The 17,163-nt window shown below is 47.2% G+C and overlaps 1 protein-coding gene across 2 annotated transcripts in view; it reads right to left on the reverse strand.

Moving 5' to 3' along the window:
• Positions 1 to 16,872, reverse strand: part of ALPK2 (alpha kinase 2) — a 42,929-nt gene extending 26,057 nt beyond the window's left edge. Inside the window, exons 1-4 of one of the 2 annotated variants that reach the window (XM_062629333.1) lie at positions 16,491 to 16,872; positions 8,322 to 9,987; positions 2,518 to 4,492; positions 291 to 438 (exon numbers count right to left, since the gene is read on the reverse strand). In XM_062629333.1, coding sequence (XP_062485317.1) covers positions 291 to 438; positions 2,518 to 4,492; positions 8,322 to 9,665 — 3,467 coding nt within the window. In that variant the 5' untranslated portion in view covers positions 9,666 to 9,987; positions 16,491 to 16,872. The remainder of the gene's footprint in view (positions 1 to 290; positions 439 to 2,517; positions 4,493 to 8,321; positions 9,988 to 16,490) is intronic. The other variant, XM_062629332.1, reaches the window with a different exon arrangement.
• Between the last annotated feature and the right edge of the window lie 291 nt (positions 16,873 to 17,163).

Below are 17,163 nucleotides of genomic sequence, written 5' to 3' on the forward strand. Positions count from 1 at the left end.
TCAGATTGTGGTTGGGATGGAGGGAGACCTCCATGGAACAATACTGAATATCTTAGAAGTAAGAACTGTGGCTAGAAATGGCTTTAAATCTCTGTTATGTATTTCATGTTATTCCCAACAGTCTGAGATACACTTATCCCATGAAGTCACATGGAATGCAAACTAGGACCAATACTAATGCTCTGTGTGAAGAGCACCTAGCACACTAATCCTCTTAGGAGGCACAAGAGTAAATCACTGGCACGTGTACCCAAAAGCTACTCAGAAACTACTCAGGACCATCCACTCACCTCCTCTGCAGCCGAGCCAGTAACTTGGAATCTTTAGTCCAGGTAATAGTGGAGTCACTGTGAATGTCACCAAACTGACAGCACAGCTTAATATTCCCAGAGCAGTCAGGGAAGAGTTCTGCCTGGATTCCCTTCAGCAGCTTGGGAGCTTGGAACAGAAGAGCCACAGTTTAGGATTAGGAGATGTTGCTTTGGTATTAAAAAGGAATTCCAGAGTGATTGGCAGATGTTAAGAATGTGAATCTGGCAACACTGGTAACTAAACATGAGTTATCTGATGCAGAAAGCAACACTTTAAAATACAGAGGTTTTAAGACTCATTCAGTGCCCCACTTTGAATTGATAGAATGGGACCCAAGGGAGGTTCTAGACTGAAAAGGCTTTGACATAAAATCATTTCCTCTCCAAAACACACTCTCTCTGCCTATGGGACCGGCTAAAAAAGCCTTTGAGAGAAAAGCCTTGAAACCCCAAGAGATGCTCAGTCTCAAGGTGTTCTTGTATCACACCTTGCCAGGATGAGGCTCTCAGAGGTGCAGTGATGTTCCCTAAAGCCCAGCTGGAGGGAGGACCCCACCACTATAAGATATCTGCATCTGGTACTGTCAGTGGCCTTTGCCACTTCAGTTGCAAAGGATTAGCTTCCCACCTGAAGGAAAGTCCCTACCTTTCCAGCCACAGGGCATCTGGCTCTTTGGCTGACAAATCCAAGCCCTCAGGTTCCTGGCAGTCTTGGTGGCCTTGGCAGTCCTGGGGTAAGGGTTGGACTTGATGATCTTACAGGTCTTTTCCAACCCAGTTGATTCTATGATTCTAGGTTAGGGGAGGAGAAGCCTCTGCCTGGGCTGAGGTTGATCCTCACAACCTGGTTCTCTGCTGGGACTTCTTACCAGCTCCCAGCACGTGGGCATGGCGTGAGCAGAAGGATGGAGGCTACTCGGAAAGAAAGTGAATCAACATATACTTAAGGAAGGGTTTTGGGATCATGACACATCCCTGTGCTCCAGTGAGCCACCCCTGCTAGATGTAAGGGACGTACAATGCAAGACGTTCTGTTTCCTCCTGTGTTAATCCTGTGAATGAGCTGGCGTGACACAAGGCCCCTGGGGGGGATCCCATTCCTGCAGTCTAGCTTCCCCCAGCTAATGCTGAAGGAATGCTGGATCCAGCGTGAGGGGTCAGGCACCTGGAATTCACTGCTATGTTTAACCTGTAGTCACTTAAGTCCTTAAGCCTATGGATCTTGCTGAATCAGGGCTAAAATGACACAGGCAGTATGTGACACAACTGCAAATAGAACTACCACTGTCCTGACACCAAGTCCTGCCTCCTCCAGCTGTAAATAACACAAAGGAGAACACTGAGCATGTACCAGAGGAGCCATTGCAACCTCCCCACAATGTTGGGGCAGGGCCAGCATGACTCTGAGGTACAGACACTGATTTCAGTCTGAACTGAAGCACATCAGGAGCAGGTGAAGGAGAATCAGCCTCATCTGCTGCAGGCCTGAATGCTTAAAACCTTTCCAAGCACAGCCTCAGGTACATTGCAAGAGCTCAGGCACATCCCTGTGCCTGCAGCCTGCTTACTGTGCTGTGCAGAATGTGTCTCTCCTCCCACACATTTGGCTCTAGGCAAAGGACTCATCTTCCAACAGAGAAAAGATTGGAGGTTTTAAATGGGATTTGAGCAGCAGAACTCTCCCCAGAGCACACTCTAATGAGAATCTCTCACAGTTGTGCAGCTTTAGTCCCTGTTCAGTGTTGCTCTGATTATTTTATGTCAAAAGTCCTTGCACAGCATCCATGGAAACCACAAACATCTGTCCATCTGTGCTGCTCCTGTCTGTATCTTGGTTGACCTGGCAGCAACCTGAATCTCCTTTCACTTGTATGCTGTTCCAGTTTAATATTGCTGACTTCAGCAGTGTCATTCGCAACAGTGATAAGAGGAATGCAGACCCAGCAGCAGTCACCAGTCAGGACTGCACAACATGTGGCACTGCTAATAACACTACTACTTGGCTAGTAATAAAACCAGCTGGTAACCAAGGCAGGGTGACTGCGTTTGGGAGCCACAGTGTAGCAGCTCACAGAGCTGGAGGTTAAAACCAGTGAGGGCAGGACATGGTTTACACCAAAGGAGGCTTGCAGAGTGTTTGAATTTGAATGTCAAAGTGCAGCCAGAACACGGGAAAGAACAGAAATGAACCTCAACCTTCTCTTACCTTTGCTCTCCTTCTTCACAGTGAGTTTCCTTTGCTCGTTTCTATCTTCCCTCTGACTCACTCCTGCCTCATTCCTCACAGGCTTTGTGGCAAGGGCAGGATTGCTGCAGGCATCTCCTCTCTCCTCCAGACGGGGCTTTTTGGACAGTGACGCTGGAGGTAACTTCTTCTTAGCCCCAGCAGCTACGTGCCCACTCTTTGCTGTGCTGTGTTTCCACTTGACGGGCTCAGCTTTTAATTCTCCATCAGACTTGAAGGGGCTGTTACCAAAGCCCAGATGTTCTGCTGTACTGCGAGGGGCAGCTGCAGCCTGGCTCCTTGAGGCATGCCCAGCTCCTGAGGCACAGGGAGCTCCAGCCCTGCCAATCTGCCTCTGTTCTCCTCCTGCTTTACACAATTCTAAGCTCAAATCCCTTAAAACCGCATCCCCAGGAGAGGGGGTGAATGCCACTCCTTGGGTTTCTACTTCTGGCAGTTGGTCTGCGGTTTGGGGTGGATTCTTATGTGTGATGCTTTCAGGAGTCTCAATTACAGTAACATTTTCCTGTGCATTAGAAATAACTTGGGAATCGTGACAGTCATTCCCTGAAGGGAGATCACTGTCAGGATCAGTGTTGCTCTGGGCATTCAGGGCTGAGTGGTTTCCTTTCTCTGGTGAACCCACTCCATAACTTTCAGGTAAGGTGTTGACAGAAGAGGGTTCCTCAGGTGGCAGCTGGTTGGGGTTTCCACTGGGGAAAAAGGCTTTATCCTCAGGGAAATCAGGCAGCTCTTCCCTTGCTGGGTAACAGTCTCTAAAATTACACCTTTCACCAGTTCCAGTCTCATCCATCAAGGCTATGTTGTGCTCAGTGGGAAGTAACTGACCAACTGTCCCGTGTGACTTATCTGGAGTTTCTTTGTCACGATCGCCACTCTGAGCACCCTTTAATCTTCCAGGAGAACCTGTATCACATGCTTGGGAAGCATGACTAATGGGAAGCTCTCCTTCCCCACCAACAGCCATCTGAATGGATCCGCTGCTGTTAGGTAACATGGGATTTGGCTCCTGCTCCAAGCACTCCCCTGGATTTAAGATGATGCTATTTGCTGTAACACAAATGGATGGTGCTGCTTCTGGTTTATTTCCAGTGTTAGAATCTAGACACACACCATCTGCTTCTACCACTTTTGCAAGACAAGTGTTTCCTATGGACTCTCCATCTGCTTTAAGTAGGATATTAGAGTCGGTGCAGACACCTTCCTCTGTTCTTTGTCTACTATCTGGCTGTGTAACAAGTTCCTGCTCCTCTGGCAAAGGAGGATCAGAAGAGATCTTCTGTGCACAGCGCAATTCTGGGACTTTGGTACCTGCCAGCCTGATTTCTAAACTTGTGATGCCCCTGGTTTCACATGGGATTTGACAGTCCAACTCCTCATCTTCATGAAGAAGCTGCCACAGCTTGTCATGCACTGTAGATACATCAGCATCTCCTCTGCACGCAGGTTCTCCACATTCCAGGCCTGACTTGGTCTGAGCTTCAAGCACAGATTCATCAGAGGAGAGACTGCAAAAAGTATCTGTGTCATTGCTACCATGTGAGTCAAAGCTGCACTGTTGCCCTCCCTTCCTTGGCTCATCACAGAGCTTTGCAGAAGAGAGAACAGCACACAAACATTCTTGTTTGTCAGGAGCAGAGCCCGTGTCCTGTGGAGGGAAAGGTGAAACACCACCACTAACAACATTCATTCCTTGCTCACAGAAGACTTGGTGGTGACAACTTCCTCCCTTCTCACTGTGAGCATGGTGTTGAGAGTCAGTCTGTACACTGTCACTCTTTGCTTGTGATGTCCTTGCAGTGCAGAGAACTTCTGGAGCTGGTTGGATGGCTCCTGCACTCTCACGAGTCCCAAAGATGCCTTCCTTTTCCATCTGGGGCTCCATGCACAGCCTTTCACAGGTCTGAGCAGAGATCTGAACATCAGCACCTTGACTCTACAAAGAAGAAAAGAGAAATGTAAGTCAAAACCAGAACTGCTGCTTGACACAGGCCTGGACTGGAGTCCTGGCTTGGAATGTCCCTTCTTTGGGGTTTTAGTAGCTGTCAGCAGTCAAACTACCAACTTAATGGGTGAAATCGGAATCCTGGATTTTGATACAGATTTAGAACCTGTATCAAAATGTTCCAAACAGTCACTTTATGCAGGAACAATCCATTCCTCAACTAAACTGAGCCAAATTGCCTGACACAAATCCTGTTCAAACTGCTCCCCATTCCCCTCAGCACTGAGCTTTCACTCTAAATTCCTGTCCCGGAGTCCCTGCCAAGCTTTTGTTGCCAGGGTTTTCCCTAGTTCTCAACAGCACTACATCAATTCTATGGAGGTGATGAGCATCTTCCACCCACAGCAAAGCTGTAGCTTTTACCCAGCTACAAACTCAACACCATAACTGCTCTGGGTTGGGATTTTCCTTTGGGAGTCCCAGTTTCACCCATGGGTGTTTGTTAACATGTAAGGGTGTGCTGGATGATGGCAGAAATGAGCCCCTGTGACACCCAGTGGGTGAGTCCTCTGGGGTGCAGCATTGCTGTGTGTGTGTGTGCAGTGAGTGCTGGCAGGCACACAGCTCAGAAGTGCTGCTCCTTAGGGAGGGACATGGAATGAAGGATTCCATGAGCTGCTGTGTGCAGCAGAGGCACAGGCTGCTCAGATACCAGGTCCTTTACCAGTGCATGCTTATCTTGAACCCCTGAGCCTGGGACGCTGAGCTCCACGACTGCTGTCCCTCTGGTGCCCAATGGTGCCCCCTGCTCAAGTCAGGAAAGAGGCCTGGATCTATCCATCTGGAATTGGGTTTTGTTCCCTGTTCTCTCAGGTGTCTAGGGTTTGATACCACACATGCAGCCTCTGGGGCGGCTTGTTTATGATTTCTAAGAGGAATCACCCTGGGGATGGTGAATGGCTAGTCTGAGACCCACATGTATAAAAGAGGAAACCAGCACAGGAAGCCTGACTGGGAAGGGTTGGTGCTGGTGTTCATAGGGAAGCTTAGGCCAAAAACATCTGCAGAGAGGCCAAACAGAACCAGAGACTGGGGCAGCTCAAGAGCCTGAACATACCTTTAGTGCCGTATCTGGGAGGGTTTCATTAGACAAACACGTGATTCTGAAGGAGAGTTTCAAGGGAAATATTTCTCTCTCCTAAAATAACACTCTGGTTTAAATGGCTCATCTGCCTTTACTGCTAAAGAACTCAATACCTGCAGGTATTCCTAGTGCTTTAGGTGGAACAAAAGACATGAGCTGCAGCTTTTACTGCAGATGCTCACTGACATCCTGCCAGCATCCTGCTATTCCTGCTGGAGAGGCAGAAAAAGAGGATGTTAAGAAAGAATATAGGATTTCAAAGGACAGAAAGAGGCCTCTGCCTTTGACAGCAACACAGAGCAATGGGCTCACAGCACAGCTCTGAAGTGGTACAGATGATGGATTTGTGTGGCTCCCAGGAAAGGCTGGAGCCAACTACAACCCAGGTGACCAAACAAGATGTTACCTGCCACCAACCCCTCCAGCCTGTTAGAAAGGATGAGCTGTAGCCTCTCAGACTCTCTTGTGAGATCTGTGGCACATGGTATGAATATAATACTCAGAAATGAAGCATGCGAACCACTTACAGCGAGTTATTCTGCACACAAGAACTACTGAAGGGGTTTATACAGGGTAAAACTTAGCAGTGAAGTGGAAAACCCTGAGACATTAGAAAGACTCAGGCTGGATTTCAATGGGTTTCATTCCCTAGGTTTCAAGCTAACTCCTCATGGGCAGAGTTAACCAGCTGTAACTGCTGTGACACCCTTTCAAATAATTTCCTTTTGCTTTTCCTTTGTCACTGACCCAGCTCCCTCCTTCCCTCTTACCTTTCCACCCTCTTCCCATGTCTTTCTGCCTGTCTGCTTCTCTCCTTGGGTACAGTAACAGCTAAAATAACCTGAAAGTGACACCGGTTTATGCCAGGAAGGCCAAACCAATTCTGTCTCACATCTTATGACACGAGTGACATCCAGATAACAGCAGGATGAAGAGTAAAGCTCATTAGCAGGAAGAAAAATGCCCCATGTGCCATTCTTCTGGGTATCAGCATGAGTATGTTGCTTCAGGCCTGGGGCCCCTCTGAACCTGCTGGTTCCAGGAGCACCTCACCAGCATCACTGGCATTCAACAGGCCATAGGCATGGGCTCTGGAATTCGGGACTGACACCAGTACCTTCTGAACTGACCACTATAGCCCAGCTCTTGAATGACACACCTCAGACTGGCAGCTTCCTGGCTCTCCTCATGGGATGTAATATCACACCATACCACTGGCACAGTTGGCTTTGAGGAACTATCATTAATTAAACTGCTTTGAAGCATTAGGTACATACAGAGTTTCACCAGGAGCCCAGGAGAGGAGCCAGGAGCCTCCCACCTCCACCAGCTAATGGCAGCAGAAGTCACCCAGTCCAGCACTTGCAAAGGTTGTTCCAGTCGGAGGCAGCTTGGCTCCAAGGGGAAGTGTAAATCCCTGGGCACTGAGTGCTGTGGTGCACCCTCAGCAGACCTGCTCACCACATGCAGAGGGAAACCCAAAAGCAGTCACTGTGGTTTGTGTGAATCCCCCACCCTGCTCCTGGCAGAGGGGGCTCCAGTGCTGGGCTCCAGCTCACACCACAGCCCACATAAACCTCTGTGCAGCAACGGGAGGTACATTTTGTTCTTGCCTGTCTTAGGTTACCCAAACGGATTGCTGAGGAGCTCCTGGCTTATGACGTGGGAGCTCTGAGAAGCTGGCCGTGCTTTTCCTGTGCTAGAAAGAGCAGATTCCACACAGGATGCTTTTGCCTCATTTTCAACACCACCTGATTTTGAACCTACACCTAAATTCCATCTTCATTCATAAATGTAGAACCAGAGGTTTGGCTCGTGCTCACCTCCAGCCCTTTTGCGCACACAGATACTGCTTTCCTATTTGATTTGTGTTTCTTTGTCATAGATGTTTTGTTTCCTGTACAATCAGCCACAAACCTTCCAATCAGTAAAGTCAGTGAGAGATTATTCATGATTTAATACCCATACATCCACATTTATGTATCTCAAGTCTTTACTACGAGACACAAAAGCATGAGCCAGTTCTCCCCACTTAGGAAAACTGTTGGCACATTGTATGAGTCTGTATAACCATGCTGATTTCCTACCAATAGCATGAAACATGGAGAGCACCATGTTGGGGTTTCATGTTTAACTGGATTTTACACTTCAGCTGGAGTATTTGGCTCTTATATTGTTTGATTTTAAAGCAAAGCTCCATCCACCTTTGTAACAGGACCTCTCTGGACTAAACTCTCCCCCATGTCAGACCCTCAGCAGAGCCCTGCTGATCTGTTGTAGCACAATCCTATTCTTTGAGTACAAACTGAGATGAAAGTGACTCAAAAGACTCTGTGCTCACAAGAGGTATTTGAGGAACTCTGTAGGTTGAAGACAACATTGCTCTGGTAAGACCTGGGCAGCAGCCTGGGTTTCACGTTTCCCTGCCCAGCTGTCCACAGTCCCATTAGTGCCTCTCACTATTATCTGTCTCACTCTATAATTAGAACAGCTTATGGTTTATTTGGGCCTTTTTCAACACCAGATTTCCTCCCAGCCAGAGCTGTCATTCAGGAGTACATGAATAGTGTCTTTCACAGTAATTCCCATTTCCCATGATTTTGTGACAAACAGGAATAAAGTGCATTTAAATCAGCAGAGCAGCTCTTTCTATTCAATGAGAAACACTGTACTTACCCTGGGTGGGTCGGTTTCAGCTGGCATTTGGTTGTGCTCAGACAGGCCCCAAGTCCTTTTCCTTTCCCCCTCTTCTGCAGGACACACACCAGGCTGCATCTGGGAGCTTTCTGCCTCCCCAGGTCTCCCTGGTGCAGTGACACCTTCTTGACCCAGAGCACTGGATTCCCTGACCTCCGCTGCAGCCTGCAGAGACTGTCCTATAGCAGTTACGTATCTGCAGAGCTCTTTGGGGTTCAGGAACTTGAAGAGGTTTATCCGCAGACTCTCTGTCAAGGTGCACACAGCACGCCTGGGGTTTTCTTCTGGCACGGCTCCTCCCTCCTCCTCCAGCAGCAAGGAGCTTGCCCCCAGCAAGTCCTTGTCCGTGCTTTCTGCCATCGTGGTGTCTGGAGCCTGCTTTGTCAGAGCAGCACCTCTGCCACCAGCAGAGTCTGTCTCAGCAGGTACATTATCCTTGTGCTTTGATGTGTCCCTTGGGAATCCTGCAGCTGAGGGGCTACTTCCATTATTTCCTTCTTCAGCCCTGGGATGGTCATTTCCAATGGCTGCGGATGCTTCAGGCACATTACTTTTCTCTTTGTCCTGCAGGCTGGAACTGCTGTCCCGGTGGTGCCCAACAGTGAGAGTCATCTCTGGCTGCAGAGTTGACTGGCTGGACGTAGAGGGGTCTCTCCTTACATTTACTCCTTTGAGTTTTGAGTGATGACCACAGAAGCCAATGGTGGTATCCATAGGCGTAGTGTCATCTGACACTTGAATCAGGCAAGGCATTTCACCGAGGAAGTAAGCACACCCATCACAATCCTTGCTCAGCTTTAAGTCATCTTCATCATCACTTTCTAATAAGAATTGTAGTTTCTTTTTCCAGATTTCATCCTCCTGCACTGTCAGCACGTCTGAACATTCAAAATATTCCAGGTCGTCATCAAAGTCATCACATACGCTTGGAATCTGCTCTGGACAACCCCCCCCAACAGTGGCAGGGTTGTCAGAGCCATCTTTGGCACAGTACCTGTGGTCTCCTGTGGGAGGAGCATCTGCCTGCTCACAGATGGGGGTATCAGTGGGGAGAGGTGTAGAGGGGGTATCACCCGCGTGGACATCAGCCAGAGACTGAGCAGACACAGAGTCCTCCCTGTGACAGCAGCAGTTGTCTGTGTAAGAAGTGATCACATTTGCAGGGCAGGAACCCACCTCCCTGCTGCTGCATTCCTCTGCTTCTCCAGCAGTGACCCTGGCCATAAAATGAGTGAGACCATCCTCATTCTCTGACAAACCCCTTAGGCAGGAACTGTCTTCCTGGGGTTTAAATACATCTCTTACATCCATCTTGTCTTCCATGTTAGGAAAGCCAGTGGGGTTTCTCAAGAGGGACAACACTTCAGCTTTCCTGAGCTTTTCACCTCTGATTTCTGAGGAGTCAGAATCTGTGGGATCAACATGGGGTCACCCTAATGGGGTAACTCTTGTGTTGTGCAAAATGTTCCTCTTTCTGCTCATTTTACCCTCAAGTCCCCCACATGGTCATTTAGGTCACCAGCCAACTCCAGGGAAGTCTTGAGGTCTGTATGTGATTCCAGCTCAAGCCAAGCTGCAGAGCAGGACATTCTGCTGTCAAACTGTGTCCAGGTCCTGTTCAAAGTGTAGACCCTGCTTTGTGCACCTGCAAAGAGGAGAAACCTGCAGTTTAAAACCCTTCTAACATGGGAATATAGACTCGGTATTTAAGAATCACGGTCAAACATTAAAGCAGGAACTACAACCCATCAATCTACTCACTGACACTTCCTGCAACACATTGTAGCTGTCTGGAGTGACCCGTGCTTGGAAAGCACGCATTCCTAAGCACGAATGCACACACACATAGCACCACAAAATAGGCTTTAGCACATCTTACTTAGACATGTCTAAATGCAAACAGTAACCTGCACACAGTGTGAATATTCACTGGGCATGACTCCTAGCAAGTAGCTGCTATGTTGGTAGCCACATTGGCGCAGCAGCAGGCTACTCCTGGCATCACAGGGACACAAAGTCCCAGATGTGTTTGTAGGAATACCTGGAGCAAGCATTCTGGTTAGGTTTTACAGGGGTATTTCTGTTTAAGGCAATTCTATTCCACTTTGGTTTGTTGTTTATAACATCTGTGGTTAGACGACAATGACATAAGGGTGGGTAGTTTCACTTGAGCCTTATTTTCAAAGAGCTGTGCAGTTGCAGCCTGGTGTGCCAATGGAGAATGCACATCAAACCAAGGTGCAAGATGCCAGAAGCCTCCCATTAGCTGATTCCAAAGAGATATGGAATCATCTCTTTCCTCTTGTAAATAAAACATGTTTCCTAAGCATTCCCCAATCCAAAGAGACTTGAGGTGTTTCTGTGTAGCACAAGAGGGACTCTGGGTCATTCTTCACCACAGAGCACCCACACTAATGACAGCAGGACTATTCCACCATCCTGGATCCTCTCCTCAGGGAAAGCAGTGAAGCAGAACTGAGCTTCCAGTAACTGTGATCTCATGAAGGATGCAAGAAAAAGTGACCTACTTTTACTCTCAGAACTGGTGTGACAAGGAGAACAGGAGGAAAAACTTTCTTCCCATCCTGCTGATTGAAAGACCTCTATTCATTCTCCTTTTTCTTCTCTCTGCTTTCCCCATTGTGACCTCTTTAGCTGCTGTCTCTCTCCTGGCTGCAAGCTCACACCATAACCTTTCCCAAGTGCTCTGCAGTGCTCCTGCTCTCCGCAGGGCCACAGCAGAGCAGGCACTGGACCTGTCAGCACCCAGCTCCGTGTGACAGGCCACTGCACGCACTGATCAAAGGCAGCTAGCAAGAAGCAATGGGAGAGCCAGATTAGACCTTGGTGGCTAAATAGCAAGGGGCTTGCATGGCTTGCTTGGAATCTGCTCTGGTGCGAAGAGCCCAAAGCAGCTAGGTGTAATTTCATCTCCTTTGGGCAAACGCCCACAGACACCTTTTCCACAGAGTTACCTGGGAGGCAAAAGCTGGAAGAGAAGGTGGTTGATGGGAATGGTACTTACAAAGGACAATATCAGGGTGTGCAACAAAACTGACCCCCCCCCCACAAAGGAGTATGAACAACAGTAGATGGGGTAACCAGACCAGCATGTAACACATATGTGCGTCGTACACACGCATGTGTGTGCCTGAGGAGAGGAGAGGAAGAGAGAGCTCAGTAGCTTTGCTACGAGAAGTAAGACAGGGGACAGAGGGAAGGCTGTTGACATGCTTTGTCAACTCAGCTTTGGAATAAATGGGCAAAGGTCCAGCATGCAATGAAGTAGAGGCTGACAGGAAAGGATGGTGTGAAGAGCAAACATGATGTGCTACAAAGGTATATTGCACACACTGCCAGAAGACACAGAAGACGACAAAGCAGCCTGCTGGTGGTGCAAGCCAGCCTGGTCCCAGGGACTTGGCTAGAGATGCTTTCTGAGCTGAAATTTTTCAGCTAAAACAAGGTAGATTCAGACCAAATAGGCAGAATAAATGGTTTCCAATAAGGGGGGTGAGGCTCTGGCACAGGCTGCCCAGAGAGGTGGTAGAAGCCCCATCCCTGGCAACACTGAAGGTCAGGTTGGACATGGCTCTGAGCAACCTGATCTAGTGGAAGATGTCCCTGCTCACTGTAGCGGGTTGGACTCGGTGACCTTTAAAGGTCCCTTCAAGCCAAACCACTCTGTGGTTCTGCGATTACCCACACAGGAGGGCAGGGCAGAGAGCTGGTGCGCAGGTACCTCTGAGCCTGAGAAGCAGTCTGGTTCCAAATCCATCACAAGATGGGCTTCCCATAGGAAGAGGACAATCAGTGCACATTTGTAGTGGGTTTAAATGATGCAGACACCTGTCAGCTGGCCCTGGGCCAATTCAGTTGCTTCATGCAGGCCTTTGAACTGCAATCTAGATGCTGCCTGAAGAAAACAGGCATCAGCTCCCATTATGTTCAGCTTTTCAGCTCTCTGATCACGTTTTGTTTTCCATTTCAACCCTACGAAATATAAATATTTAACAGAAGAAATAAAAATGGAGCAGTAGAGATGAATCTTTTCCTCCTCAGTTTCATTACAGTGCATGGAACTACCCCCCAAGCATTCACCCATCCCTGAAATATGTATCTGCCTAATGCTCCCTGTTGCATTCTTTCAAAGCTGCTTTCAGCTCTGCTTTTCAGGAGAGCAGATGCCTCTCTCCTCTGTTTGGAGGGGATAAGCTATTTTAAAAGCATGGCAATTTTCCCAGCTGAAAAGAGACTTGGCAAGAGTTTTGCATGCAGATTGCCTCATGAATAGCCTTCACTAAAGCAATTGTACTGTACAGACATGAGCTTGGCTCCTGCATGTTGACATTGAGGGGGAAGAGCTGTCAGGTTTCTTGATACGAGAATTAGATTTGATTGCTGAGCACTGCAGCTCCAGCAATGGCAAGGAAAGCACAACCCTGCTCCAGGGGTAACACTGCAGTAAATGTTGTGGTTCCACCCCAAACAGACTTTTAGGTTTTTGTAAAGCTGGGGAGAAAACAGAAGATTTAAGCTAAAACTGTTATTTCAGTTACTGAATTTAGATAGAAATTAGAAAGAGAAGTGTTGGATAAAACCATCTCAGCTCCTCAGTAACACTTGTGACAGAGGAAAGATGAAAGATGAGGTGGAAGTTTGTCATCAGCTGACTTGTAACCTGAAAACAAGCTCAATTCCTACGAAACTGGGTTTGTACATGAGATGAAAAGAGGACAAGAGAATATTTAGATGTGGAAGGGTGCTGTGGCTGCTGGTCTCAAGTCTTGCTCTGGAAACCAGTGATGGCAGTGGCTGAATCAGATAGTAGCTAAGGACACGAGGGCAGGGAAGCAGAACCATGCAGGAGAAATCAACACCACCAGGTCTGAGCAGGTAATGGTAAGAAAGATGCCAATTGTAACTGCCAGAAATACACACATTTGATGACATTGAGAAAATGGCCCTTAATTCTCCTCTTACATCACATTTTTTCCTACTTTATTTAGTTACAACCAGAATTGCAATCTTCCTTTGTAAGCAGTTTACACTCACAGAAGTTAGTTCTACACAAAGCTGATGTGATTTCCAAGTCCGGGAGGGAATCTGCGTCTTCCTGTGGGGTTCCTGTCCTTTGTAGGCAGCAGAAAAAGTGCCTTTCTGAAGCTGTTTTCTCTCATTTACTACCTATTCATCACACAGTCTCTGTTCTCTGCACAGTCCTGCTCAGCCCGTGACTCATCCAGTAGGATTTATTCCTATCTTTCAGATGCATTCACTCCTCCTCTCATGGGACCTGCAGTCCATACCCATGTGTTGTCTCTCTCCTTATCATGGGGCAGGAACCACTCTCACCTTCACGTGCTGCCTGGCACACCTAAACCTGCTATAGTGCTGCATTACAACACACGGACAACCAAAGCATTGTCTGGGGTGAGTGCTTTGAAGTCCCACATCAGAGCATAAATACCCCTGCGTGGCTCTGTTCTGCTTCACACCCACGTCAGCACAAAGGAGTGGGCAAGAAGAGCCTGCACAAAGGGTTATCTTAGCTAAACACACAGGAGGAATGAGACTGATAATCCCCCTGGCTCATATTAAGACATATCCTTCCATCAGCTAATATTCTGGTCTCTTTATACCAAGCTGACACTAGGTCTGGGATACCTGAAAACACAGGAAAAATGGATAGCTACATAAATAACATGTGTAACAGCCTCAGATGACAGACTGTGCCTGTAGTAACTTATCTGCTGCTGCCCACGCTGGCAGGTCCCTTGTGGATTGACTTCCCCCAAACCTACACACAGAAAGCAGGACTGATTCTCTGATACGAGGAGGACGTGGGTGCATGCATCATACAGGCTGCTCACCTACTCTTTAACACTCTTTTGTCACACTGATCTTTAGAAAGTCACCAGAGCGGTTGTTGATGTGATTCCTTCTTTATTCTGAGATAGCTGGTCTGAGGCAACAAATTCCCCAAATCCTACTGTCACCTCCAATCCATTAGGGCAAACTTTGGGATCTGTATTTGCCCTTCTGGAAAACAATTATTATCCTACTAAACTTTGGCTTTATACATCTCTTTATAGAGCTATTATATTGGCAGGCTTAACCACAAAGCAAGCTAGGGGCTATAATTAGACTTCATTTAAGAGAAACATGGAAAAGCTCCAAACCAAGCCACTAACAGAGGCAAAACTTTTCTTTGTGACGAACGGAAACAGTCATCATATACCACACATATCATATATCATATCATACATATATCATACACCATACAGATCCCACCAGAAAGCAAGCTGGCACGGCCAGCAGTATGTTATTAGGCTGAGTAAAGAAAGCAGCAAAAGCAGAACAGAAACAACAACAAAAGCAGAAAGGAATCTCCACTAACCACACAACCCCAAGGAAAACCTAAAAGGGGCAGTGTCTGAAATGTGGGACTAGGAGGAGCTTCCCACTGGCTGGGTCAGGATCCATGCCGTGCCTGACGCTGGCATCCCGCTGGAACGAGTGTTGCATACACGCTATTCCTGCCTTACCCTGGTTTTGGCACAGACAGAACATACAAGCACATGGGATATAAGGGAGTCCTGCTGCAGCCTGGCTGGGTTCTCACTCCCCACTCTCAGCCTGACGATGCTTTTCCAGTTGGGAACATGCACATTTTTTCACTTCCTCATCTTTTCTTTAACAGAAATCCAGGCTTTTACTACAAGCTTTCCTTTAAAAGTTTCATCAACACTGGTGTGTTTCTGCGACGCTCTTCTGTGCACCCAGAAGTGCTGATGGAACCAAATTCTACTTTCCCCCACTCCGAGCCCAGACAAGCTTTCCCAAGTGATTGCTCCAGACAGCCACAAAACCACTTCCAAAGGTGCTGTATTTAAATGTTGTTATCAAAGCCTCCAAGACAACAGAAACTGGGATTCAAGAATTCAATGATAACTCTGTGAGCTCTGTTCAACAGGGCTACACAGTAAGTATTTACCCAGCAGTTTGCTTACTACAGAGTCTAACATTTGATGGAGTAGGAGTAGCAAGTGGTACTCAGTTGCCAGCTGGATTAAACCACAACAAGCTCTCATCCACACGAGGATTTACAACTGCATTTCCTATTTGCTTCTGTATCTCACAGCAGTTCTGTCTGGAACTCCTAATACTGGAATACCAACAATAATTGTAATATTACTCTTCTATAATCCTAGAACAGCTACTTGTCAAAGAGTGTGTAATGTCAGAAAGTACCAAAATACCGCATTATCTAACCCAATTCTCACATCTATGGCATGAACAAGGTTTGGATAAGGAACACATCAGGGAAATTTTGCTGTTCAAAAAGCAGATGTCTGGAAAACATATCCTTGCCAAATATTCTGGGATGTTTTGTGTTTCTTCATTTGCCAACATGCAAAGCTTTTTGACAGCTTTTCTATTAGTGTGCTACCTGTTGTAAACAGCACCAGGGCATAAAGAAAACACCCAGCTATAAACCATTGACTAAATGCAAGAACTGACTGGCTCTGCACATATCTAATGAAGACCTTAATATTGAGTAATTAAAACACAGCACCACTCTTAACACTGATCTGTCTTCATCTATTTTTAACACTTGCCAAGCATCTGACACTGTCAGCATGAGCAATTCATGCAGCCAAGAATCCCAAGCAACCAGGTTTTTCCTCAGGAACGGAGGAAATCCTTACCTGATAAGGCTTAGGCCATGCAATATGGATTTAGGAAGTGAACTTCAGGATGCCTTGCATCACTTACACATTCTTTAGAGCAAGAAGCTTGCTTTCACACAAGTTTTGTCCTCCTGACGCTCAGTGGACATAGTGCCAGCGTCGCATTTCAAAACAGTCAGAAGAATTCTGAAGGCAGTGTGTTTAGAAACAACAATCTCTCAAGTTGAGCAAAAACGACCATACTTTAGCAGAAGCACATCAGAACTCCTATTTCCCGTGCAATCACGAAACAAATCACTGCAATCATGTAATGCATTAAGAATAAAGCAACTTGCTCTTCTTCATTTATTTTTCTTCCACAATACACAGTCGACCCGCACGCAGGAGAACAAGCAGACAAGTACTCTGAAAACCAGAAACAACCTGACCTCTCAAAGCACAGACGTGCACTTACCCAAGTGCTCTTCCTTTAAGCTCTACAAGCAGGCCAGGCCTGCGGTTTCATCCGTGCTATAAGACAAAAGACGTTAAAGTGGTGCACGTTGTCTCAGAGCTCAGAAGCTGGCTGGGAGCTTCAGTGTTGTGTGACCTTAGTGTAGAGAGTCTGCTTACAGAACAGGTTGACTTTTAAGAGAGACTATTTCGTTACATGCAGCAGATGGCTGTTCCTGGGAAAACCGCTGCCAGGCAGAGGGAGAGCTGGCAGGGATGGGATGGCACATCCTACTTCCATAGAAGTCCAGGGGAATTTCCTCATGGCCTTGAAAGAGAGGAAGTGTTGGCCTTAGCTTTGCAGAATAAAGCACCGGGGTGTTTTTCAGTGTGCTTAACTGCGCTGGGAATCTCTCGCTTGCAGTTAAGCACACCAAAGCTCTGCTGACCAGGAGCAACTGCAATCCCTAACAAGCACTTGAAGAACTAAGGTGGAGAGTGAGCTTTTACCAACCGCTTCATAAAAATCCACCTCATGCCTCAAAGGTGAGTGAATCCTGCGGTCAGAAAGTTCCCCAAGTCTCACACAGGAGGAACTTGAATGAATTGCACAGACTGCTCTGAGCACAAGAAAAGGCTGAAAAGCAAGTTTTGTGACATTCTTGCAGCTGAAAGCACAGCTAAAAGTGGTTATG

Source organism: Pezoporus occidentalis, unplaced genomic scaffold (assembly GCF_034315485.1).
Source record: "Pezoporus occidentalis ecotype Australia unplaced genomic scaffold, CSIRO_AGI_Poc_V1 ctg330, whole genome shotgun sequence".
Classification (NCBI taxonomy): Eukaryota; Metazoa; Chordata; class Aves; order Psittaciformes; family Psittacidae; genus Pezoporus; species Pezoporus occidentalis.